The sequence below is a fragment of the Petromyzon marinus genome, chromosome 3, assembly GCF_048934315.1.
Source record: "Petromyzon marinus isolate PM22_M1 ecotype Great Lakes invasive population chromosome 3, UKy_Petmar_22M1.pri1.0, whole genome shotgun sequence".
In the NCBI taxonomy this organism is placed as follows: Eukaryota; Metazoa; Chordata; class Hyperoartia; order Petromyzontiformes; family Petromyzontidae; genus Petromyzon; species Petromyzon marinus.
Window position 1 is genome coordinate 3,431,129 of NC_133669.1, and position 27,618 is coordinate 3,458,746.

A 27,618-nucleotide genomic window follows, 5' to 3' on the forward strand; every position below is an offset into this window, starting at 1 on the left:
TTGCTCTAAAATCGTACATTTATTGATACAAAAAGATGTTGTTTAAAAGATTCGTGATTTGCAACTGCGCTTGTACACCAATCGGCATCACGACAAAAACTGTAAAACCCATCTCGTGGTCCCGCTGCAGAGCACAGAGCGGCACATGGCGACGTCACCGACGCAAAACGTTCATAGCGCAACCCTTGCAAATTTCGTCATTTCCAGCTCCCACGCTGTTCCCACTGTACGGCAAAAAGAGCAGTGTGAAAGAAAAGCCGACTGACGGGCCCCCACACCAGGCCACAAAACCTTGCGTGGCAACAACGACACGACCTTCACCATACCTGCCCAAAGACCCCCCCCCCCGTAACGCCTTTTAACAGACAATTTGGGGCAAGTTCTGTGAGCGAGCACCTATGAAGGTCGGCATGGCACACGAGGGGGTTGCCAACACCATGCTCGGCCGCCTTTGCCTCGCCAGTGCTGATACTTACACACGGGACCAGGTATGGATTTAAGTCCGAGTCGAGCTCAGGGAGGCACAGCTCCGATTGATATATTTCACCCCACTGATATCGGTCTTGAGTGGGAATCCAACTCGGCTCAATGGGTTCACAATGCAGCGGGCGAATTACTACACTGCCGCTCCGCATTCAAGCCCAAACAAACATCGACACCTTCAACAAGCAAATTGATAGAAAATTTTGAACATTTACAAGCATGCCATGAATAAAAAAACAGGTTTAGAATGAATTCAGTGTAAAACAATGTTTAATAATGCACTATTAACGAGATGGGTAGCTTTTGCGAGGGTTAACGCATGAACACACGAGCATACAAATGCATGGACTCTCACGCCAGCGAACGCGGGACAACGCAAAACACGCAAATGAAATTACACTGCGCGTTCACACGTGAACGCACCCGAGAAAAACGTCGAACTCTCGATACTTTTCACCAAAAACCCGGACTAAAACGCACAATTAAAAACCAAAGTGAGACAATGTGCCGCCCGTTGGCAGAGCAGCAGTGGAACCTTTGTCACTAAGCGAACCGCCAATGATCCCGAAAGCATTGAGACTTTGTTCACCAATGCTACTCTTAGTCAGGATTGAGTGTTTTTTTTAGCCCAAAGCAAGGCGAAAAATGCATTCTATTTTAGTAATCAAACTTAGTTTCTACAAGAGCCTGCTAACGTACGTCTCGTCAGGGAGATAGGCATACAAGGCATCTGTTTTAAAATGGAATTGTGGGTAGCTATCAATTTCTTGGGATCTTTGCCACGAAATTGTCTTGCAGCAGATGTAAATGATGCAGCAGAAGGCTACGGCGATTGTTGGTGGCTACAGGCATTAAACGGCCCACATTGTGCAAATTGGTTTGAACATGCCTACCATCATAACACCCACCATAATAGTGCACAGCACTTTTACAAAGACCCCCACATTATATTATAAAAGCTCCATAAGATAATTTGGCACAACGTAGAAGCACATATTGGCCATCATAAAGGTGTCACCTGCATACCATTGTGAAATTTATGGCTGACATTTTCATGTCGGGTTGACACTTGATTCGCTGGCCATCGAACAAACATGATCACTGCATCACGCATTTTCAGATGTGCTTCTGCGGCCGTCTGAAACGCTCTTCCGTCCGATGTTAGGAAGCTAGTGGAGCTGTCGAACTTTTAAATCATCTCGATTGAAAACTAATTTCTTTAGAATTCTTTTTTGCGTTAAATTCGTCTTCCCCCACTCCTCCGATTAGCACGGTTTGCTACGTACGGTGCGGGCTAAGTGCAACGTACATAATCCAATTTTTTGTAATTTTTAGTAAATAAATTAATGCAACGCTATTAAGGGCCACTGTGCTAGAGTACTGGCCACGTATTTAGACGCTTCATCTCGGGTCGAAGCAAGTGATTGCGCGGGCTTTTCCTATGCTATGCAGATTACATCTCACGTATCGTTTGTTTGTCCGCGTAGCATGTACTGTTCACGAAGCACTCGACTAACTGCATAATCAAATCCTGGCAGGGGGGTCAATGTAACCAATTATCCTGCGAGGGTCTATAAAAGGAGTACCACTTCCACGAGGAGAAACTGGTCACCACCCTCGCGATGTCGAGTTTCCACCACCACTTGTTCCGGGTCACAGAGGGGGTCGTTATGAGCAGGGAGGAGACACCGGGGTCACGTTTGGCTTTATTGTTGCTCGTTTGGCTGTCGACCTGACTTGATGGGGCTTAATGGGTGACTGAACACCTTCACCTGTTGTACATTGACAGAACTGCTACTGTTGTGCACAATTGGTGATACTGGGAGCTGGCTCACACAAGGCAATTCCCTTAAATGTCATAAAAAGTCCTCCTTACAAATACCCAGGCAAATCAAAAGCACGAGAAGCTCCACTGCGCTCCCAACTATGTTTCCCATTACACCCATCCATAATTACAGCACATATTTACTTTTAAACAAACACGATGAAAAGTTTTTTTTATATATATAAAAGTGTGTTTTTGTGTACCCATAGCAAGCTTTGCTGTGCACAAGGAAGGCCAAGCAACAGGTACCATGACATCTGCATTTGTGTGAAGCTGTGTGTGTGTGCACAGGCCTGGTATGTTTTGGTCGACTCAGCCTCAAATGAGTACCTGGTGCGGTGTGTAAACATCGCTACCTGGGCAGACAAAGGAGGTCGGGCGTGGTGCTGGCCACCCATCCCCATGCGTACCGTACAGGCATTCATTCAGGGCTGTTCGCAAACAGCACTCGCCCCAACGGTCTGTTAAGGGCTATATGGGAGGGGGGGGGGATCTTTTGCCTTCGTACGTTTTTGGTGAGAGTCTATATCTACACACGGTTGTGTGTTGCAAAGGAGCAATTCCTCAGGACCTGGTGGCGGATACAATGGGGCATCATGGGTGCTCATAAGCATGCCACGTTGGGCGTGCGTCCCTGTGTATACCGACTTGGCGCGTACGACGCAGCACTAGGGTGCTGATGTGATCGTCAGTGTAGGCCGGGGGTAGAGAGGCTTTATACACGTAAACTCTCCCGGCTCAAGATGTTATTCTGAAAGACAACGAAGGAGCCATGGTTATACAAAATAAACCTCATTAAAGTCACACACGTTACATCAAATGTCAATTCCTAATAATTATGGCTGTGGTGCAAAAATGAGGTGAAGTGGCTGATAGCACACCCAGCCAGCAGCCTTTGTTAATCTTGCACAGTTGACTTTAATCCTTAGAACCTTTGAAAGGCCCCAGTGCGATCCAGATACAGTGTGCCACATTCATACACACCTTTTAAAAATTACTGGCAGCTCACACGTAACGAAACGTTGCTTATAGCCAAGCATATAACTGACAAAATACAAAAACAACCATCGTAAGTGCATGCAAACTTCATACTCAAAGACACAAACACTTTGACACAGACACACAACAATATCACGAAGTCATCACCAAATCCCCATACGCACAAAACAAAACTTAAGACTCATATACACTTAACATAAATATGCAAACAAACAAAGGCACATGCAAACTCCCTGAACCAGCCATCCAAGTATACAAAAGTACTCACAGACCACTCGCAAAAATGTCATACTCGACGAAGCACACACACTCGCACACCAGCATACGTACGCACACGTACGCACACGTACACAAACGCTGACACGAACCAAGCGAAACAAACCCGCACACAAACTCACTGGAGCCGAAGTCTCGCACACCAGACGCTCACCTTCTTGCGTTTGTTGTCGGAATCCTTGTCTCGGTTGATGTTCTTCCCGTAGGCAGCGCTCAGGCCGCTTCCAGCATCATCGGAGCGGTAGCTGGGAGGGCCGGCTCCTCCCCCACTACTGCTGCCACCGCCGCCGCCACCTCCACGCACGTCGGGCCCCGCCAGGTCCTCGCGGCTCCGAGACCGCTTCTGTCGCCACACACAAACACACGCGCACACTCCAATATTCGCGCAAAGGCAAAGATCCCCATGTGGCAGGGCGAGTGCTGTTAACGAGCACCTATGAAGGCTGGCACGGCACACGAGGGAGTCGGTGGCCAACACGACGCCCGGGCATCTTTGTCTCCCCAGTGGTGATGTTTTACACACCACGCCAGGCACTCATTTGACGCCCCGTATAACCTCAACAGACTGTTGGAGCAAGTTCTGTTAGCGAGCACCTAGGAAGGCCAGAACGGCGTGCGAAGGGGTGGGTGGCCAGCACCACCCACGGCCCCCTTTGTCTCCCCAGTGGTGATATTTACACATCGCACCAGGTACTAATTTAAGGCTGAGTCGACCTATGGGAGACCCAGGACCAGTTCATATAATCGCCACTAGTGTTGACCAGGAGTGGCCGGATTCAGTGCAGTGCGCAAACAGTTGTACTACCGCTCCCCACACACACACTCACCTATGCGCACACACCTATACAGAAACACTCATAAGCAGATAACTTACAAACAAGAGCAAACATTAACCATTACGTGCAAGTAGCTCCATGGAATTGCTGCCCAGCTAAGTACACTTTGCAGCTATATGGAGCGGTTAAAATAGCTGCAAACGAGAATCAGGTGTAATGGGTTTAATATAATCTAGGCTGACGGAGAGGCTTGAGAAGAGTTGATGTGGCCATCCCAAACAGCAGCAGTGAAACAAAGACAACTGTCGACCGGTTTCATCATTTCCCCCACTTTATGCGGTAAAAAGGGGCGAACAAAGTGAAACTCTACACAGTACACAAGCAATGTTGTCACACATCTGACCGCATAGTCGCATGCGAATGAATGCAAACTGCATACAGCAAATTTTCGGATCGAAATACGTTAGCCGCACATAGGCGAAATCGCACGATCCGAACCCACACAGAGCGAGGGAAACCTGAAAAGCCATGTTCACCGCTGCCTTTAAGCCTGTTGGGGATGGCCACATCTTCCAACCCACCTCGAGTTGCACTCTCCTGCCATTTGTGAGCAGCACACCTTTGTGCGCAGGTAAACACGGCCACACACTCACACCCGACTTCTCACCTCTCCGAGGGCAGAGTTCAGGATGCGGTCGTCATAGCGACCCTCAGAAGGCACATCCGAGTACTTGGGGGGTGGCGGCATAACAGCCTCACGCAATCCCCGCTCCTCGCGGAGGTCATCACCGCGGTAACCGTCGTCCCGCCGCTCATTGTTGTAGTTATTGGGACGCGGGTTGCTTCCGCGCGAGTTGTTCGAGCGGGGATAGGAGTCCCCTCGGGGGTCCCCACGGGGGAACGAGTCCCCACGGGGGTCTCCACGGGGGTCTCCACGGGGGTCCCCACGGGGGTCTCCACGGGGGTCCCCACGTGGGTACGAGTCTCCTCGGGGGTCCCTTCGGGGGTTTGGGTCTCCACGGGGTTCCCAGTCGGTGTTCCTCAAGTCGTCGCGGCTACGGCTCTTATGCTTGCCCTGGGGTGGGGTCAGGGATCACAGTCATCTGGACTGAAGCGGACAACCAGCCAGCACCTTCAACAGGGCTCTCTCTCTCTCACATGTCATGCTCTTTGTTTAATCATCGGATTCCTCCGGTCTAAATACAGATTCTAATTCCGATCTGAAATACTGTCCCTGTCTCTTGGTGTAATGATGATGATGATACTCATGTCCTGCATTTATCTAGGAAAAGCTCATCCAGTCCGAATATTATTTTGGCGTTTTGGTCCTGCATACGTAAAGTTAGTAAATGTACTATGTATGGAGTAGTTTGACAAGTGGGAGGAACTCAAGGTGCCTGGAGAAAACCCGCACTTATGAGGAGAAATCCTAAGTATAAATTAATTATATCTAAATTTCAGAGGACAACCCAGTGGATTTCAGAATTTCACATTTCTCCATGATCCACCAACCCTGGCCTCCAAAGTGCTATATTACTCCTGTGTGCCACCATAATGAACTCTGATTTAACTCCGATGGTTGTAAAATGCAACAAATGTGTACATTATTTAGCTATTCAACCCAATCACAATGTACATGTTTGTAAACATTTAAGAAAGACAAATAAAACAATATTCTAAAACAAAACCATCAACGCCTAGAGCGTGGGTGGTGGGCATCATCACTGGGGTGACGAACGTAGCGAGACGCGTGCATTTTCATCTACCGTGATTTTTGTGGCTTACCATGAAGACCTACGGAGGGTACGATCATGTTTATACACCAGTGTACATGTATGCGAGTGTGTGCGCGCACAGCTACGCTTGCGCAGCCTCACCTGATAGTAGTAGTAGTCATCCCGGCGCTCTGGAGAGTAATCGCGAGGCCTGTGGGATCGTGCATTCGTGTCAATGGATTCCCGTTCCTCCTTTGTCAACGCGGTTTAAACTAAGAGCACTCGGCGTGGTTGGGGGTTTCAAAGGGTGAACGGGAGAAGTGCAACACAGGCAGAGAGGTTCTAGAAAACTCCACGGGTTTTTCTAAATAGCCACGATAGAGCAAAGCTTCTCAAATCAGCGGGGCCTAATAAGCACATAGGATCGCAAAACGTAGGTTTTTGTGGCCAATACAGTGATCCACGTTTGCTTTTGGGTTAGGCCACGTGGTAGGTAGTGAGTCTGAATTCTGAGCACAATACCCAATGAAGCGCAAAACAGTTTGAGCGAAATGTCGTCGTGTGTTGAATCCAATCATGAAAGGTCTGAAGCCACCCGGTCAGAATTTGGTCAATACATTGGCACGTAATGAATATTTTTGGAAGCGTGACGATCTTGTCTGGTGGTAACAGGGTTTGGCGACAAGAATTTTGGCGTAAAATGTGACCTAAAACCAAAAACAAATATGGATCAAGAGCTACCCATGCTGACAATTGCAAGGACATGCACGTACTGGAGTAAAACTTTGGCGAGCCGGATTAATAGGGAGGCTGCCCTGGTCTGACTAGCTGAAGAGTCCAGCTATCTGCAAAACTTATGAAAATCAATGTAACAAGTCACAAAATACCAAGCAAATTCAAGCAAGTATTAAAACAGATACAATTAAAATATATTTTTAATTTAATTACTCTACCCTAAACGTTAAAATAAAATACATATGAAAAACAAACTATCGTTTTCTATTAAGTATATTGTATATTGCGCTGTACGGAGTAGTTTTTGTGGACTCCCCATTGAGATAAGTCGATCACCCCGAGAAGTAAAAAAAAAAGCAAAGCAGTAAACACAAAAAAACGGAGGAAGAAAAGAGCAACAGAGACGAGGACAGAGGAATACAGCAAGAGCTACAAGAGAGAAAAACAGGGGAACTGAGAGCAAGAGACGGGGCTATGGTGTATGGAGCTACAGGACACGGATACACCTACTGGGCGTGTGCGTGCAGATCTCAAGGTGGCGAAAGATGTTTCACTTAATTCTTTTATGACTCGGCTGCCACTTTATACGAACTCCAGCAAAGCAGCATTTTCTAGTATTAACACAAACAAGATCTCACCATGACAACTGCAACGATGCGCACGTACAGCTGTTTTATGCTCGCACTCACTCATAAGTGTGCTCAGACTCGCAAGCTTCAGTGCCCTCGCCCCCTCCCCACGTAGGTTCCCATTCACCTCCAAAAAGGACTCGGGTACTATCATCGACAAAGATCTCCCTCATAGCCCTTCACGACTGTTGGGACAAGTGCTATTAGCTCGCAGCACCTATGAAGGCCGGCACAATACACAAACGAGGGGGTTGATGGCCAGCACCAAAGACAAAGATCTCCCGTATAGCCTTAAAAGATTATTGGCGCAAGTGCTGTTAGCGAGCACCATTCGCACATTTGCTTGCATTGAAACACGCTACACATGGGCACAAACGTACAGACGAGGGTTATAATGAAACCCGCACTCCCACATTCACATCTGACAGCTCGAGGGCGCGCACGCACACGGCGCTTAGCTCTCTCTCTCTCCAATGGTAGCCATAAGCACTCGCTCAATCACACGCACACACACTCACTCGCCTCACCTGTGACTTGGCCCTGCGAAGCCCACATCGTCGAGGTCGTCCACCGAGTGAGCTCGCCGGCGGGCCTCGCCATCGCCTTGCAACAAAAAAGCACAGTCAACCACCGCAGCTGCCATGCACGCACCTCGCCACAACGACCACAACCTCCACCATTGCCACATCAGCAATGCCACTAGAGCTGGGACAAGTCCATTAAGTTCATTAATCCCGTTACAAATGATGACTTTTTGCTGTGGTTGATTACTCGAGCCCATCTTTACTGTTATAATAAAGTATCACTTACGCTACTCTGTTCAAAAGCGATTTTATTAGGAGGGATTAAATATTATTGTTTGCCCACACATTCTGCCAAGTGTCATCTTTGCACCAGTCATATTTCTTCCAACATTAAACGTGTCACCACTACACCAATAGCACATTATTGAAATCGCTACTGTTACATCAATACAATCTTAAAAGTCTTTCGTTTTTGCAAAGAATGACAGTGAGTGATCAGATCACGGCCTGGGGGGCATGGCAAAGGTTTGGCCCCAGCATAAGTAAAAGATATTGACCTATCAGTGCAGACAGCAAGTAACTTAATCCGTTTAAAATACTCGCGAAACGCCACACTGTCATGTCATCGTCTCCAAGACTCGACGTGGCATCGATATTGTGTCTCGCTGCATTCGGGTCCCGTTGTTGTGTTGTGTGTCATGTGCGTACGGGGGCCGGGGCCGCCGCGGTGCGACGAAGGGGCAGACGAATCGATGTCGCGCACGGGGGACAGCGCTCGCTCCCTCGCCCGCCGCAGTGCCTCCCGCAGGTCGCCGCGATCGTCGTCGTGCAGCGACGACAGCTCCGTCATCCCAGCCACTGTCGCAGCAGCGTCAGCAGCAGCAGCAGCACAAGTTAATAACGCTTCAAGCACAACACCCATTATGCCGGATTAAAGCAAGACAAAATTACAAACTTTACACAACCCTGCTGATCTCATCAAAGAACAGAAACCACCAGGCGAACTCCGGTCATCCTCGCAGCGGCTTTTGGCTAGCCATCGAACAAAGGCGGTCACTGCATTGTGCTCTTTCGGATGCACTTCTGCGGTCGTCTGAAATGCTCTTCCTTCCGATATTAGGAAGCCACTGGAGCTATACACTTTTAAATCTAGATTGAAAACTAATTTTTTGAGAACTGATTTTTATGTTTAGTTTGTTGTCCTTCACCCGCACCTCTTGACTAGCAGTTGGCTACATACGGTGCAAAAATAAGTTAAACATACATGCAACACCAATCATGGCTCAAAAGTCAATTTACGGTAAATACAATTTATTATTTAAGTCAATCATGTGACTATTGCTTTTGCTACAATTTACATTTGCTTCATTGGTTTAGTTTATTTTTACTTGTTTTGCTTTTGTCATTTTGGTAAGCCAGGTCACTCTTCCAAATGAGACTATTCTGGTAGTTTGAGTTCCCATATAGGAACTCAATCTTGACTTAACAAAATGAGGGAATTTGGTGCTCCAAAACAGCACGTCACAACACTACACACACCGCAACAAACGAATAACAAATCTACAATGCTACAATCAATAACATAATATAAAACACTCCGTGCTATGTGTTATCTTACAACACAATAACAAAAGACATGTTACAACACTTGACAGCATGACACGTTACGTAACACGCTTGCGAGCTGACATGACTACACAACAGGAAACAATATAACTACACGATAAAACATATTATACAACACATTGGTATAACACAGCACAGCAAGATGCAACCAATGTTATACCTACATATTGCCATGTTGTAGGATGTGATACAGCATGGCCTTTGGTGTCAGTTTAAAACATGCTTGAACAGAAACATCGCCCATTATAATTTGACAAACGCAACACTGAGAAACAGGTTTCAACAAGATGCATTTTGGCAGGCCACGATGATGTCACACACAATCAAAAATATGTTAAAACACGTTATACCACTTTACAAAACACACCACCACGCTTCACACCACACAAACAGCACAAAGACACCAATGACAAACATCCCCTCTCTTTCCCCAATAGCCTTACAGACGACAAACTATTGGGGAAAGCGTGTCAAGTAAAGTGTATCTGTTTAACTAAAAATACCAGGAGAGAGTTTCATTTGCAATGGTGACCCGGGTCACCAAAATGACAAGAAGCAAAACTAATGAACTAAAGTACAGCAATGAAGCTGAGACATCAGAGCGATAACTGTCACAACGGAAATGGACAATATCGCAACAAACATAAATCAAGGTAAAATTATACATTCCCCAAAATGTATGTCGGATCGGGAAAGATTATGTTTAGTCTGCCTTGTTTACATTTGAGCTATTTGTTGTTTACACTTGTGCATCACTGCCAACGCCGCATCACCAAATAATTTGTTTAAGAGTACATCGCAGTGCACCCATGGGGGTGGAAATGACTAACGATGGGGTGGTGTGTCCAGCTCTATGCCCGGCTAATATACCATAAAGACAAAGGTGCCCCGTATAGCCTTAACAGACTGTTGGAGCAAGTTCTCTTAGCGAGCAACTAGCAAGGCCAGAACGGCTTACGAAGGGGGTGGGTGGCCAGCACCACCCACGGCCCCCTTTGTCTACCCATCGCACCAGGTACTAATTTAAGGCCGAGTCGATGTAGGGGAGGCTCAGGACCAGTTCAGATAATCGTCCCTGGTGTTGACCGTGAGCGGGAATCGAACTCGGATCGCGGGGTTCGTAGCCAAGCGCCACCGCTCTCCATATACCACACGTCACCACACACAGGCACAGCACCCCCACCCAGACAGTGCATCATCGTACTTGTCTCAAGGGGGTCGTGGTGGCTGGGATTGAAGGCCTGGAGTTCTGTCTCCACACGGTAGAGGGCGTGTCCATTACCGGACGGCTCGGCCTGTATCCGATAAGCAGCCCGGCCTGAAAGCAGCACACCACACAAGTAACGTCGGTCATGCATATGCCCTGCTCTGTATGTGTCTCGTGTCTGTGATGCATCGGACTGCCAGCTCGTCTCTGTGAGGTGAACACAGAGGCAGAGTGATTAAGCTCTCTTGTTGGTACACAGCCCTTCTACAGCCAAGAACTTCTCAGCTCCTTCCCATGGTACTGACAACAACTAGACACTCAAGAAACTAGGCTAAACCTGCAAAGGCTTTTAGGAGAGGGAACTCACACAGCCGCGTGGGTGCATGAAAAATATTTTTTTTCCTGTTTTTAACCATTCACATTGCATTTATTAGACAGGACATGCAGACATTTTCCAATGGCAATGCTTGTAAAAATCAGTGTATACCGCACGTTAGGCAGTGGCCTCTGGAAGATGACATCATAGAACGACTTCCGAAGTCGCTTAAGTTGTCTTTTATCTATACTAGGTGGTGTATATTCTCACATGTCCTGCTAAAGGTGTGCACTGCACAAGAATCAAACCTTTTTTTTTTAGTCATCGTGGATGGAATAAGCAGAACAAGTGAAAACCGGACGTAAAAATTACGAGCAGGTAGCACGCAATCCCACGGACGGCTGTACCCCGCCAGTGTCTCACCTTTCCGTCCCTCTACCTCATCCTCTAGTGAAAACATTAAGTAGATACAATTAAAAAAACTATAAAATGTATTGTAAAGAGTTAAAACTCCTCCGGATGTTGAGTCAATAAACCGAATGTAAAATACTTGCACAGTAATCCTTCATTGGGATTTACCATCCCGCTATTTTCTTGATACTGTCATCTTCTAAAAGTTTATATCTCATGCATCTGGGACGTCCCTGCACTCACGGTGACTGTTAATTCCTTTTCCATTAGACACATTTAGTTTGTCGTCTTGCTCTTCCAGAAGCCGTGCAATTGTATTTTTTGTTCATTTTATTTCGTCATGCGTGTTGACAAACTGGTATTTTTCTCAGAACCTGCAGGTCACGAACTATGAATCAACATCAAAACTTAATCTCTCACCTGCCCTTCATACCCACAAGAGGAGGTGTGCCATTGTTGTTGTTAGTCACTGGTGATGAGGCTGAGATGGTTCAACTTGCTACACTGAAGAACCAAATTTTTACAATGGGTGGTTGCCCAGCTTTGGACCCTGGACCGTGAGTAGGGTCCGGCTCGGCGATCCCCCACCGCATCTTGCCACTTTTGTATCGTGCTATGTCATAGCAGCCTTCTCACCCTCTACATTCGCAATATTTGCGGTCCGTTTCTCGTTCTCCTTGTGCTCAATCCACGCTTTCACTCTTTTTCTCTTCTTGCCCCCCCCCCTTCACTGGAACAAACGTCACCCTCCACATTAAACAGTCACCTTCGCTCACTCGTTTCCGCTCCTCATTCAAAACTAATTGTTCCCTAGCTCACCCCACGACCTCCCTTTAATCGCGCCCTTATAACCACCACTGTTTGTCATCCCTCTTCATTTTCTGATTACATGGCTATCACTCATTCTACATTAATTCAATCCATTCATCATCATCATCATTTACTGCCATAAATTTCGCTTTCGTCAAATTCACGCATCACAGATTCGCACCCCACTGCTTCCTCTCATCTAATTTCATTCATCTCATCTCCATCATTACATTCGTACGTTGTACCTTACTTAATTCTCTGTAAATCGCCTTTGTTAAGGCGCTTTGTTAAGGCGCTGTATAAATTACGTTAAGATGAGATCCAACCCCAGTAGGAGAGTCCCCCCGAGCGACCGTGCCCAACTTAATAGGATCGCAATTGACGGTGACTGTCGTTTCTCACCAGAGGAGGAGTTCAAATCGACCTGCTCACGGTGAAGCAGCGGCGCGTTGGAAGAATGACCCACTGTACACGCACACACAACACGTGCAACAGAACACACGGCGCGTTGGAAGAATGACCCACTGTACACGCACACACAACACGTGCAACAGAACACACGGCGCGTTGGAAGAATGACCCACTGTACACGCACACACAACACGTGCAACAGAACACACGGCGCGTTGGAAGAATGACCCACTGTACACGCACACACAACACGTGCAACAGAACACACGGCGCGTTGGAGGAATGACCCACTGTACACGCACACACAACACGTGCAACAGAACACACGGCGCGCGTTGGAAGAATGACCCACTGTACACGCACACACAACACGTGCAACAGAACACACGGCGCGTTGGAAGAATGACCCACTGTACACGCACACACAACACGTGCAACAGAACACACGGCGCGTTGGAAGAATGACCCACTGTACACGCACACACAACACGTGCAACAGAACACACGGCGCGTTGGAAGAATGACCCACTGTACACGCACACACAACACGTGCAACAGAACACACGGCGCGTTGGAAGAATGACCCACTGTACACGCACACACAATACGTGCAACAGAACACATGAGCAGCAAACGGTGGCACGGTGAATTTCAGCAGGATTGGCGAATTCATTTAATTAGTTTCGTACCCATCATACCCACTCAGATCAATGACAACCATTTTGTGGGGGCTACAGGCCCACGCACAGTCAGTGATGGTGCTTAAATCATCAGCTGTGCATGCCTCCTCTAACAAACAACACAGGAGTTGATGAGCGAGGCATTGTCTGCTCCTGGCTGCAGATGCAGTTCGTGTTCTGGGGCCTAGTTGATATAGCCCCACTTCCTGAGATTGAATCTACAGCAGCCGAAAATATGAGTGTCAGTGTGGTGCATGTATGGTGCATGTTGAAGCAATGACCAGTAGTGCAGTGCATGGCATTGTTGGTATGGTATTTGGGGCATTATAACATTTATGCAGTAAAGCTTACGTGACACATGCCTGCAATAAGTGGCTTCGGATGCAAAGTTAGTGGACTACGCATATCTGTGAAATTCCCAAGCCTATTGGATGTGTGGTGATGCAGTGCAGCATGGTGGTGGTGTAGACAGGTGTGGTGGTGTAGTGAGTGGTGGCGCGATGCGTGGCGATGCATACCTGAGCTGGCGTTGTCGTGGTAGTCTTGGTGGATGGGGTAACCCCGTGGGGCAGGCGAGTGCCCACGCGCGTACCGCGTGGAAAAGCGGGAGAAGACACTCGGAGCTCGAGTTGAACCGGCATACGAGCCCGTGGCCGCCTTGCCAGCTTCATACACTACCCCACACAATAACGAACACCCACAGCAATACACTCACACCACCGACTAAACATCGCCATCCACCACTGCAAGCCACGTTACACAATTATTTTGGTGGCGGCCTGGCCACACATGACAGCTAATCGAAGTGATTTATGTTTGAGAATTTATCGTTCGGAAAATAATGTAAACGTTTGTTTCTTAATGTGGATGGAAAAACAGGAGGACCTGGAGAAAAATCCATGCGAGCACAGGGAGAGTATTGAACCCATGACCTCCTGCATACCAGGCGAGGGAGAAATTATCTCACCACCACAGCGCCCCTGGAGGGTGTGTCGTGTGTGCTGCACGTCTCGTATGCCGTGTGTGTGCGGTGCATGCGCGCATCACGACACGTGTTTCTGCATCTCCTCACATGCGCGGGGGCAGCAGCAGCGCTCGGGGCAGCACACACACGACAAGTAGCAGCAGCAGGTGTGAGGGCAGCACTGGCACCAGCAGACGCCGATAAGAATGAGCAGCAGCACTCCACCCATCACGATGAGCACCACGAACAGCCAGTCTGTGAACACAAACGCAGATTTGCACAAACACAGACCTTATATACCACACATTGCCTATTATTTGTCTGCAGACATCAAAGCATCTGGTATGGGTATTGAGTGGTTCAAGGGACCAACACATCCATCCTCTTGCAAGATACTGTGCAGGAAACAAGATAATCTATCCCACTGAAAAACAGGGGGACAGTTTGAGGACTTGTATTAATTTCCAATTCAATTTATTTACAACTTTATAATAACCTTTTGAGAGGTGAGATGAAATGGCAACACATCATCCAAACCACAACTTCCAACAAAATGTCCTTCTCATAAGGTTTAGAGCTGCAGCGGTGTGGCTTTTTAGACAAATATTAATTGCGTATATTGTGCTTTTGACCATCCCACAGTCGTCTCTGAGACACTATGCGACTCAGGAACATCCCAGGAAATTATAAAAGGGAAGATGTATAATAATGGTTTTCTTGTTCTCATGAAGTGCAACGCAAGTCAAAAATAATAATTTACAGTAGAACCTCGGAGATCGAACGCACCAGAACTCGAACAAATCGGTGTTCGAACGATATTTCCAAACATTTTTTGCCCCGGAAACCGAACAAAATTCGGAGGTCGAACGTCAATCACGACTTGAAAGAACCTGTACGGCTGAGACGCGTATGGCCAGCAGCGTGCATGACGCTTGCCCAGACAAAGGGGACTCCCCTTCCAAACAATAACACCACCACCTCATCCTCCTCACCACCTTACACTCAAGCCATCAACTCTCCTTACTACAGGTAAAGTGAAGTTCAATGTTCATTTATTCCATATATTTATTCATTTATTTATTGAGTTTATTGGGTTTTTTTGTATGATTTTATGCATGTAATTACTGTAAACTTCGTGTAAAAATGCTTTATAACGAGAGATTTCTTGTGTCTGGAACCAATCAATGTAATTTACATTCATTCTTATGGGGGAAATTAATGGTGTTCGAATGGCCTTCTGGAACGAATTAAGTTCGATCTCCGGGGTACCACTGTATTTGGAAGGCGCCTTCTCACACACACGACACATACTTCCTCACTGTTTCACACGCAATGTTTCTCAATCACCCTTACAAACACTAAAATAATCTCTTTCCCAGATACCTGAGAGGCCGGGCAAGTCAAACCCAGGCAGGAGTTCTGTCCTGTTTGAGGTTCTGCCTAAAAGACACGGAGACAGGGAGAGTGCGCTAGGTAGGGACGAGGACGACCCCGCGCCCACCCATGTCCTCAGCACTGGAAATAGGTGGCCAAACCCACACTCCCAAACTCAAACCGACAGTACACTTAAATATTATCCCTCAGGCGCATACCCACTCTCAAACCCACGAGACACTCAAAATATCCACACTTCCCAAACCACACCTGTGAAAACATAGCACAATCAAAAATCACTCATCCCAAAATCACACTTTCCCACATACCAACAGAACACTGGATTCTCAACATCCCAAAAACTACTCCCAATCGTCAACCCACAGCGCTCAATGAAGTAGAAACATTTTTGCATACAAGAAGATTATTTAATGCTTTCGGACATATGTTTATCCTCGGCAGTACTTATTTCATTAATGTGCAACGCACCACACAAGACACGCAAAAGCCTGTACACCCGTAAGCTGTGGTGGGACAGCAAGGCTTGCATAGCAGTCTGACCAGAAAGGACACGAATCAGCCAGCAGGGCTGGGATGCCAAGGTGGGTTAATTCAGCGCTGGTTTTTCGCCTCCAAATTTTTTTAGGCAATCCTATGATCGACGTGGCCAGCTTTTTACAGGGGAAGTTCATAAAAGCACAAGGATTTTTATTAAAGTTTGATCTTTACGAGTGTTATGGTTCCCCACCCCAATACAGACAGGCAGAGAAGTGGGATGGACAGAGATAATGCTTTAACAATTTCAAACCACAACACCACCACCCACAGCACTCAAATGTCCAAATTCCCAAAACTGTAAACCCCTCAAATTCACAGCACACTCCCAAATCTACCACAGCTTTCCTCAAAAACACACAAACTCCCAAAATCATACACCTACTACCGACCCTCAAACACAAATCATCCCCCACGCTCACAAACACACACTCTACACCAGAGGTCGGCAACCTATGGCTCGCAAGCCAGATGTGGCTCTTTTGATGACTGCATCTGGCTCGCAAATAAATCTTAGCTGACATTTCTTTAGTTGTATTCAGTGTTAAAAAATATTATATGGCTCTCACGGAAATGTATTTTAAAATGTGGCTTTCATGGCTCTCTCAGCCAAAAAGGTTCCCGACCCCTGCTCTACACCATCGAAAAATCACATCTACACAAAACATTACATTTCTAAACACACACTTAAAAAAACGCACACAAAACTACCAAACAATAGTCCAAAACCTGTCCAGGCTCCTATAACCCCACACCCAAACTCCAAACAACTCAAACCCATATCGCCACCCACAATTCCAAAGCTATACCCATTGCCAAATCCACATGCTCACTTGGACTAACATTAACCTCATCCATCTTACTGGCACCTCAAGATCACTGTTTAACGACAAGCCATCACAAATTAATAAACAAATCCGAGTCTGAACACTGCAGGGCCAACAAACCAAAACTCAAACGAGGAAAAAAAGACACCTTTTGTAAAAATTCCATGTTCCTAACCAATCATCATGATCCCTTGTATAAAGGTGTCAGTTTTTGTGCCAGATAAAACGATAAAAACCTATTACTATATCTTGTTACTGGCAAAGGAGGTCTCATAATGTAAGTGCTGACCCCGAGCTCTCAATACTCTGATGGTGCGCTGTTTTTGAGTTGTATGCCTTTTGGCGTCTTCTGGTCCAACACCAGTGGAGACTGGGCTCTAAGAAAAGCCGACTTGGGTGTGAACCAATCAAATTCAAGGACAGTGCATATTATCAGAGTTGTCTTTTTTGTTTGCATTTTGACCACTTGTGTTGTGGTTATTGCAAACATGATGCCTTGTATAAAGGTATCAGTTTTTGTGCCAGATAAAAGGGTAAAAACCTATTACTAAATCATCTTATTGTACCCCAAGTATATACACACCCTAAGCCTTCCACAGTCAAACCCATATTTCTCAAATAAAATCACTCTTGAACATGAACATATTCCCATTCTACTTCTCAATGTACGTAAACACTCAAATCGCATGTCTTACCAAAGCCAACACACTATCCAGAAAACTAACATATCCAATGTATTCTTGACATTGTAAATAATTGCTTAAATTCCATAACAAAGTTAACTTTCCAAAACCACATCAACATTTGAAGTTATGACACCAATTCAGTGCTAAGTCTACATTTATAAATCATCCCTCCGAGTAGCATGATTGGCTCTGTATGGTGCAAAAGAAGTTCAACAAGCATACATAAATGCCAACATTTCCACTGTACCTCGACATTTAACTTATGCTGGTAACAAATGTATGCATCCCTTCCCCAACCATGCCAACATTTCAATCTCATGCAATACAACGGTTGTTTCTATTTTGTGCCAACATTCCCATGGTCAGCTGATGCTGCCAGTGGCATGTAAGCTGGCAATCAGCATCCTTGCCACCGATCAAGTTCATACTGTGAACCATTAATTTTCTAGTGCCAACCAATAATGTATCTGGGGCTTTATTATCTGGCAGATAGCTGGAAAGAGGATTGTAAAGGGGGCGTTGAAGACCCAGGGCTGCCAATACAATCCTAAAATCGCGGTGGATTTCTACATTCATATGGTGGGGGTGGGTGTCTAAAGCAGGGGTGGGGAACGTCCGGCCCGCGGGCCGTATAAGGCCCGCGAAATCATTTAGTCTAGCCCTGCCAAGGGAACCGAAGGGCGGGACTCAAAATTCAATAAATCTAGAAGCAAACCTGGAAAAGCAGTTGCGGTGTTCAACATCATCAATACCAGCTAACATCACGCGCCTCACCAAAGAGAAGCAGTTCCAGCCATCACATTAGGGGTGAGTTAATTTAATGTTTGACCAAATATAACAGGCTAATTTTTAACTTGATAATTTTGTATGGCCCACGAATGATGTTATAAATATCCAAATGGCCCTTGGCAGAAAAAAGGTTCCCCGCCCCTGGTCTAAAGGATGACCACTGTTGACTCTCCCAAAACGTGGCACGGATTTTAAACTATGTTCATCATAGTGCAGGCACTTTCCAAACACTAAAATAAGCTACGCATGAAACTAAGTGTATATAGCTAAGCAAATACATGTGGGGGCCAGCCTACCAGGGCCCAGCAGGGGCCTCACAAGACACTCTGTCACCTGGTCCCAACCACTACAGGGAACAATGGGACATTGGGACCGTATGAATACTAGTCAGGTCATCAGGACTACCAATGGGACCACTGGGACCACCAGCGGATCCACTGTGGCCGCCAATCAGACCACTGGAAGATGATTGGATACTCGCTCACTCTTATGTATACACACCACGGATACTCACTTTTAACATGAAAATCACAGACGCGTTGATATTCCTGCAGCAATCGTGCAGAGTGGAATAGTAAAAATCCAACACGATTCCTGCAGGAAGTGCCCAGATCTTCTTGCATTGGTGCAAATGTTTGCATGACCACATACATTGTACATGTGTGTACATATATCCATGAAAGAGAGCTGGAGCATGCACATCTATATGTACACACGATTGTGAGCACGTGTGTATCATTTAGTGTACCATACGTGGGTTGATTAGTACGTGTGTGTGTGTGAACATGCGTACTCAGCACGAGGAGTTCTCCATATGCTTCGTTGTTTCCTGATAGATCAGCAGTAGAAATGACCTGTAGGACACAAAGGCAGAAATACAACAATATTAAACTATGATAACAATACCACCCTGTATGTGTGTTGAATTTATTCCGCACGTTATGCAGTTAACCATGCTAACCGGAAGTGCGTATGTATCACTACAGTCGGAGTCTACTTATTTGCGATGAAGTGATGAAGTACAGATAGTCCCCGAGTTACGATGGTCCGACTTACGATATTTCGATCTTATGATGGCGATAACTATACGACAAAATTGTTAAATATTTTAAATTTTGCGCGCCACGCAAATGCAGCAGCGTACGAGGTACGATACTGTACGTTGTTCTTTTTTATAGCAGATGGGATTGTTTCCTGAAAAAAAACGTTCTATTAAATTGCAGTTCATATAGGTAGGCTAAGAATTTACCTTGTTTTTTTACTTTACATTTTACTATGCAATACAGTATTGTAATTAATAAATACATACAGTATATCGTTTATACAGTACGGTACTGTAAATTGCTCTGTTCTGCTAAATTATCACCATTCTTTAAGACTCCTGGGTAGGCTAGGCCATCTTCGATTTACAATATTTTTGACTTACGATGGGGTCGTCGTAACGCATCTCCATCGTAAGTAGAGGACTACCTGTAAATGTTAATCTGATGCAATGAGGTATATATTAAACTGATGTTTATATGATATGAGATTAGGTTTTTCCCCTTTTATCTGGCAACAAAACAGGTGTTAAGTTGTTAAAACACCAAACTGAAACCTTTTACAAGGAATCATGTCTGCATTAACCAAAATACTTGTGGTCAAAACGCAAACAAAAAACACTGATAATATTATGCATTGTCGTTGATACTGATTGGTCCACACCATAGACCGCTTTCTTTTGAGCCTCGTCTCAAACGGTGTTAGACCACCACAAATATTGTGGTTAATGCAGACATGATTCCTTGTAAAAGGTTGATTCCTTGTAAAAGGTTTCAGTTTGGTGTTTTAACAACTTAACACTTGTTTTGTTGCCAGATAAAAGGCGAAAAACCTATTCTCATATTTTGGTACTGGCAAAGGAGGTCCCATGATGTTTATCTGATATTTTGTATGGTGGGAAAAAGGCATTAACAAATTATATTTAAAACCCTAAGGCAGGACAATACCATACTTGACAATGAGCCAATTTTCATGGCGCTAATAGTTTGATTCCTTTAGCTGCTAAGTGACTACCTTCCTTGCAAAAGCAATTAATCTCAGCGGATTCTCAGCTGATAAACGAAAGCACACTGAATGCACTGTACTATTGACCTGGCAGTAGTAGACGCCACTGTCTCCCCACTGGGTCATTTGGATCTCCAGCTCCGCCTCTGAAATAAGTACACACACACAGAAACAAAGCACACGTACATAATCGTACGCAACACACTAAGCAGAGACGGCAGACAAAACGATAACTATAACCACACACGATCAAGACGTACAATGGCGAGCATAAATACTGTAATTTATCTACACACAAACACATTACATACAGGTGACCATGACCGAGTCAATTCCAATTATCTTCCAGAAGGGCGATACAAAGCTTGAATGTATAGTCAACATTTATAACAAACAAAAAAAATCTCTTAATTTAAACTACAACCAGAAGTTTGAAGTGTTTCACTTGACAGGACAAGATGAGCTTACATTTTTTATTTCTTTAAGTGTTGTGTCATGCAGTGTCACCATTTCATGTGCACCGCTGCCAATTAAGTGATTGTGTGATATAAATAATTGTTTTCCCTTGTTTACTTGAGGAAACATGCTCCGCTGTTCCACTGTTATCCCCTCCTGTAGAAGTGTCCTGAGATGCTCCTGCATTAAATATGTTCATACATTGCAATTATTGTTGTTCCCTTGTGTTCCAGTCTACCTCAATATCTTTCGTTACACCCATGACCTCATGCTTCCCTCATGCATTCCCCTGCTCCCCCCATGTCCACGTACGGTTGATGATGGTGATGCGTCGCGCCTGGTAGTCATTTCCGAGAGTCACCGTGTTGCCACGCTTTGTGGCCACGGTGCGAATGACGCGCTGGGAGTCCGGGCAGTCCGTGTACGGGTTAAAGTTAGGGTTTGCCTGCTGCACCTGCACTCGGATACAAGAGACCACGATTCCCCGCAAAATCAGACAGACTCTCGGGGGAAGTGCTTCCAGAGTGCCTATTAAGTCCGGAAGAGCACAAAAAGGGGTGGTGGAACACGCACCGCGCCAAGCCACTTTCGTCTCCCCAGTATTGACATTTGCACATTGCGCCAGGTACTGAATTAAGTCAACCTGGAGGAAGCCAAGGACAGGATCATTTAACCCTTGCCAATGATACTGTGCATCCTGGGCATGAAACGAACACAGGTAGCGGTGTTCACACCAGTGGGTCTGAAATTGGCTGCCCACACGTCGCATGGGTTGAACACCACTGCCATGGATAATGCCCCCACTGCTGGTAAGTTGTTATTTTATTATACATAGATATGGTGTGCTGGTATTAAGAGAATTAGATTGTATCAACTGTTTATGTTAAAGCCACTATTTGTTATGCACCCTCTGTTTTTGTTTTCAAAGCCTACCTAAGCCTGAGTAGTCTGCAGAGCTTAGCTTAGATCTACTGTCTGCTTTCGATAACATTTTTGGCTAATACTCCAGAGGTAGATAGGGGGAACGGCTCTTGATCCTATCTTGGCCGAGACAAATGTTACAGTTCTTCCGACTCCTGACCACTGTGGCACGCACGCAGGCCCTGTGCCATGTCAGGTTCAGTTGCATGGAGTGGACCCGTGTGTCCCCACAAATCATGAGCTAAGAGGCTTTATAGGCTCAGCCCCTCCCGTTCCATCCCTCCCCACCCCTTCTCTACACTGAATGGCCAGAAAAAGAAAATGTAAAAAAAATATTTCAACATTTAATATGGGTTCGGGTTAGGTTGTTTGCATAGAAAATCAATTTACACTACGCTTTCTTTTCTTCCAGTGATTTTTGTTCAACACAACCCTGGAGATGAACTGAGGCCACTGGACACGCATCCCATTTCCATGTTCATGCCGCGTCCAGAAACAAGAGACCGTATTATGCTGTTGTGTAATCTTACGACATCCTCACATGAAGGTAAAATCATGCGGCTTAAGATGAAAAGTGAACTCCCAGGCTACTTCCCCAAGCAGCCTACAAAAGGCACTGGTTCAACGAAGCAGGGCTAAGGTGGGAATGTGGATTGAACTGTCTCGTTCAGTTCGTGAGCTAATCCAACACGCTTTGTAAGTGGTCGTGAACACAAGGCATAGGTGTTTAATCGAACAAAGGCAGTGGTGTCCCCATTCTCACACAAACATTGGCCAACCACTCATCTCTTTAGACAATGGTGGAAATTCGAGATTGTCATAATTGGAACTAGTCTAACCATGCCAACTATCACAGAACCCTCAAATAAAAGGGCTCATCTCTTAGGGGAAAATACATTTCATAAATTCCATCCGGGATATAAACACAAGACTTGTCTTATATCAAGTTGGTAACAAATGCTAATCGTAAGTGATTACAATGTAGCAAAATATGAAATAAAGTTAATAAAACGTTCAAATAGATAAGTTCAGAACTTTGTGGGCCTCAATTTACTCGGCATGTACTGAGGTGGGTTTAATGCGCAAGCTTGCCTGGTTGTTAATGCTGACGCTGCCACTGGAAGGGTTGAGGGAATCGGAGACGCGGTCCCGGCAGTAGGATTTGTATTTCCACATGATGATGGGCTCCTCGTTGGGCACAGACGTCGTGTATTCGCAGCGCAGAGTCACGTACTGAAACAGCATGGCCACGTTCCATGGATTCTTCACCCTCACTTGCATGCCTCCTACGCTTGCTGCAAGTGCCAACACAACACAGCGTGAGACTATGTGACATCACAACATGGCGTGAGATTACACATGGCGTGAGATTACACAGCATCACAACACAACACGATGTCCATGGCTTCATTACACAGCACTGCACGGCATCACAACGTTGTGTGGCCCACGCTGACAGTGAAGACGTGGAGTTTTTTTTACTGCAATAAATAACTCTTTATATTGCACATTATTAAACCAAGTGAAATCCAACGGCGCATATCATCTTTGAGATAGAGGAGAGTTTGGGTGTCAATAGCAAAGATTCATCCATAACATAACGTTCCTGCAACTTGTGTGGGGAGGCTTTCAAACTCGAGACATAAGGTCCTCCCCCCCGCCCCTCCACGTGCGCTTTCCTTTACAAGGCAATAAAACACGCACCGTGGAAACCACCGGGTGGTGATCGTCGGAAAATGACGGCATCAGTACGCTGAGCACGATGTAAAATCTTGTCAAAATTAGGCAAAAACCACCCCACGTTACTACCAAGGATGACACACATTCTTCGTTAAATATAGATGGGGCACCGTCTACGCGTATGACTAACGCTCGTGACTAAGGCTATGCAATGTTGTGATGGCGGTCATGGAAATGGACAATTTTGGGGTGGCTTTTTTAAAACGTATCACTGTAGAGATGAAGCGTTTCTTGCGGTTGTAATGTTGGGAGAGAAAAAAAACTACTATCGGAGACAGGTCGACGCAGAAATATACATAAGAGACTCATATTCTTGGTTCTTTCGGTAAAGTCACGTTGAAGGGAAACAATAAAATATATGTTATTATGTTATTGTTTCCCTTCAACGTGACTTTACCCAAAGAACCACGAATATGAATCACTGCAGTCACGAAAGCTTTAAATCAAAATACACAAGAGACGTTAAGATAAACAACACCGACAGGCACTCATATACCGATTAATAAATGTGGAGATGGACATACACACGGAGATATAGAATGACACAAAGCGCTGCGACATTTATTTATTTTAAATGCCAAGGTGAGATGGGAGCAAATATTTTTTTCTCGCATCCTAGGCTGTGGATGTCACTAAATCGTAGGCTGACTGATGACTCGTCTTTTTAAATATTTGTTTTTACTATTAGTAACGAACCATTACATCGGTAGGTGAAAAACGGGGGCTTCCGGTGAGGATGCCCCCCGGTAGACTCCCCATGATACTCTACCAGGCAGCACGTCCCACTGGGCGAAGAACCCGGGACCGGCCCAGGTCACACTGGCGGAACGATGTCGCTCGGCTGGCCTAGGAACGCCTGGAAATACCCCCAGGAAGAGCTAGAGTCTGTGTATAGCAGTGCATAGTGCTAGAGTCCGTCGCCAGGGAAAGGAAGGTCTGGACCGCCACTACTCAACATGCTGCCCGCCACGACACTCATCAGGACAAAGCGAACTGAGAGACGAACAAGCAGGCCGGTTGCAATTTGAATGCGCCCTGTCTTCTAATTGGGACATCTATACACAATGGAGCCCCACATCACCGTATACAGGGCCCGATTCTAATTTTGAACGAATGTCAACTTTCGCCCAGATTTTTATTCTCGTAAATAATCGGTTTGACTGCGGTGCGCCGATCTCGCGGCAGAGTGAATAGCAAAGTGCGACATCTACCGTGGGCACAAGTTGAGATTTTCCCATCGATTTTTTTGTCTAACGACACGAGGCCCCCAGAATAGTTATTTACAGTTCCACATGTTTCATTTTAAATCTACTGTCACTCCATTACAAAAGTGACAATCACCGAGGCGATTCGTTTAGGCCATTTCATCACAAATCTGTCCCAAATTATCTAAAAAAAACCAACACGGTCCTCATCCTTGGCGAGTGATGGAAATTGTACATTACCATTGTTGCTATTGAAAAAACTTACATTGTTACCAGTTATAATTGCCATCCTATACGCTGCTTGCATTATTTCTAATATATGTGTGTAATTCATATTGCAATGCTATCATATACTATTTTTTAAAGCGTTAAGTTAGTGTCGTTGTAATAATACTAAAGTCATTGTAGTTATTGTAGACACCCAAGGAAGAAGGCTATTTGGTTTGACTTTGTTTTAAATTCTCGTAGTTTTATTTTAAGTTGCACGCGCAGTTAAGCATTGCTACTGTGGTTTTAACAATCATGGTAAATGTACGACTCCAAATTTCGATTTAAAGCTTTCGTGACTGCAGGGATTCATCTCCTGGGTTCTTTCGGTAAAGTCACGTAGAGGGTTCACACAAGCGCTGTCCTTCCGAACAGTCCTGTTTCTTCACCTGTGGAAGGCTACTTTGTGTTGTGGCCGAAACGTCGTGAGAATTTGACTGTTATTTTTTTTATCTCCATTCTACGTGACTTTACCGAAAGAACCCAGAAGACGTACGACTCCAGTTTGCCTAGTCAATACTTTAATTCATCACCCCAAGTGTGTGTTAAGTTATTGGGATGACTGTAGTTCCTAATGCCGGGGGAGCGGCGGCGCAGTCGCGAACGCAGTTGCGCCCTATCAAGTCGACGAACCCAGCTCGACTCCAGGTCTCGGGCCAACAGAACCGGTCCTGGGGGGGCAACCCGCACCGACGAGCGTGATAAGAGAATGGCCGAAAGCAACCTAAGGACGTGGGCAAGGGAGAAAGAACCTCACTCGGATTTTAAAACCACAGCGGCCCTTTTGACGACGACGCTATGGAACCTCGAGGTCCGCCATTGCTTCCCCCGCTCGTTACCTGCGGGCTCACCAAGAGCCACCACCACCACACCACCACACACCCCCTCATGTTGTGAGATTGCCTCGCACGCACGACGCTCGTGTCTCCTTCACAACGCCCCCCCCCACCACCGCGCGCTCGCAATTAGCAGCCGGGAAATCGCGCCGACGAAGCGTGAGGAAGCAAGAGAGTCCGAGGCGCCCTCACCTGCAAGGCCGCACACAATCCACACGCGCAGCCACATCATCGCGCCCTCTCAGCAAGGGGCTCTTCTTCCCTTCGTTTTACTCCTCGCCACCACCCCCCACCGCCCTTCTCTTCCACCTCCTTTACGACGACTTCGAACGCAACTCGGCGCCACCGCCACCCACCCCCCCTCTCCTTATCGCATTCCGTCGGAGTCGTGGAAACCAGTTGAATGGTCTCGTTTAGAAGTTCACTTGAAACAAACTCCAGCGCAGAAGCGTAATGGTTTCTCACTGGGAGGGGGAGTAAACAGGACGAGACCACGCGCACCTGGCGAGGGGAGGGGGGGACAACACCTACATTTCACTTCGTGAGCGTTACAAAACACGAAATAAGGGTCGTCTTTGAAAGCGAGGAAAAGTGGATCGCAGTTTAGATAATGTATTTGTTTTTATGTCCTGTGATGTCGTTGTGATTCGTTAAGGGAGTGTTTCGCGTTACGATGTGATTGATGGTACAGGTGAGTATTGAATGGTTTCGTCCGCCCTCTCGTCTCCTTGCAATGGAGACCGGACACGACCACTCGCCCGTAGGCGGGTGGGGGGGGAGTTGAAGGCGTCATTCACTAACCCTTTACGAGACACCTGAACACAGCAGTATAGTGATGCTGAATCTTCCCAAATACAAAAAAAGTAATATTTGTTTTACGAAATGTATTTGTTTACCTCATATTTGCGTAAAAAAATGCAATCACCGTGAGATTAATCGTATAGGTATGTGTGGAATGGTTTCGTCCATCGGCAACACTTAAGTGTGAGGCGCGACCATTACTCCGTGACGGGGGGGAGAGGAAGTTGACTAAAGTTTACCTCGAGCGTAAGTTAACCTCAAGCCCTTGACCACTTGAAGCTAGATATATACAAAAGGTTATACTTAAGTATCGCTTCATATTTTCATCCAAGTGAATGTATTTTACGCGCGCTTGTTGGGCTATATACTTTCACCTAATCCCCAGACGCTGTGTCACAGGTAAGCGCGTCCCGCGGGCCACTCCGCTCCTGCCGCGCGCCAGGGCGTTGGTCAGGGGAGGGCGACGCGGGATGACGTCACGCGGTGACGTCAAAGATCCACCTCCACGGGCTCCCATAATGCAACGCGGGCGAGTGGGGGCAGGGGAGGGTAGGGGTCAAAGGTGACGAGTACAATTTTTTATCTCATAGCACAGAAGGGCAATTGCCCGAAACGTCGCCTGTTATAGTGTTCCAAATAAACAAAAACATTTGTTATTTCCCGTATTGAAACGACTGTACGCCGTGTGGACCTGAAAACTCAATTTCCCCTGTACAACAATAAGGTGT

The 27,618-nt window shown here is 46.1% G+C and overlaps 1 protein-coding gene across 3 annotated transcripts; it reads right to left on the minus strand.

Annotated features, from left to right (window-relative positions):
- LOC116951914 (lipolysis-stimulated lipoprotein receptor-like) lies at positions 1-27,352 on the minus strand. Of its 3 annotated transcripts, none has more exons than XM_032970763.2 (17): positions 27,130-27,352; positions 26,282-26,590; positions 23,134-23,336; positions 21,433-21,574; positions 20,752-20,810; positions 19,412-19,472; positions 15,771-15,827; positions 14,496-14,642; positions 13,942-14,097; positions 12,735-12,797; positions 10,793-10,906; positions 8,671-8,820; positions 7,966-8,041; positions 6,237-6,285; positions 5,027-5,434; positions 3,738-3,926; positions 1-3,059 (listed from the first exon to the last, which is right to left on the minus strand). In XM_032970763.2, exons 2-17 carry the CDS (start codon positions 26,319-26,321, stop codon positions 3,024-3,026), a joined length of 1,950 nt encoding a protein of 649 aa, XP_032826654.2. In that variant the 5' UTR covers positions 26,322-26,590; positions 27,130-27,352; the 3' UTR covers positions 1-3,023. The 3 variants fall into 3 exon arrangements, with proteins under 3 accessions (XP_032826654.2, XP_032826663.2, XP_032826673.2); XM_032970772.2 differs by having other exon boundaries at positions 27,265-27,281; XM_032970782.2 differs by lacking the exon at positions 15,771-15,827 and having other exon boundaries at positions 27,130-27,351.
- Positions 27,353-27,618: the final 266 nt, after the last annotated feature.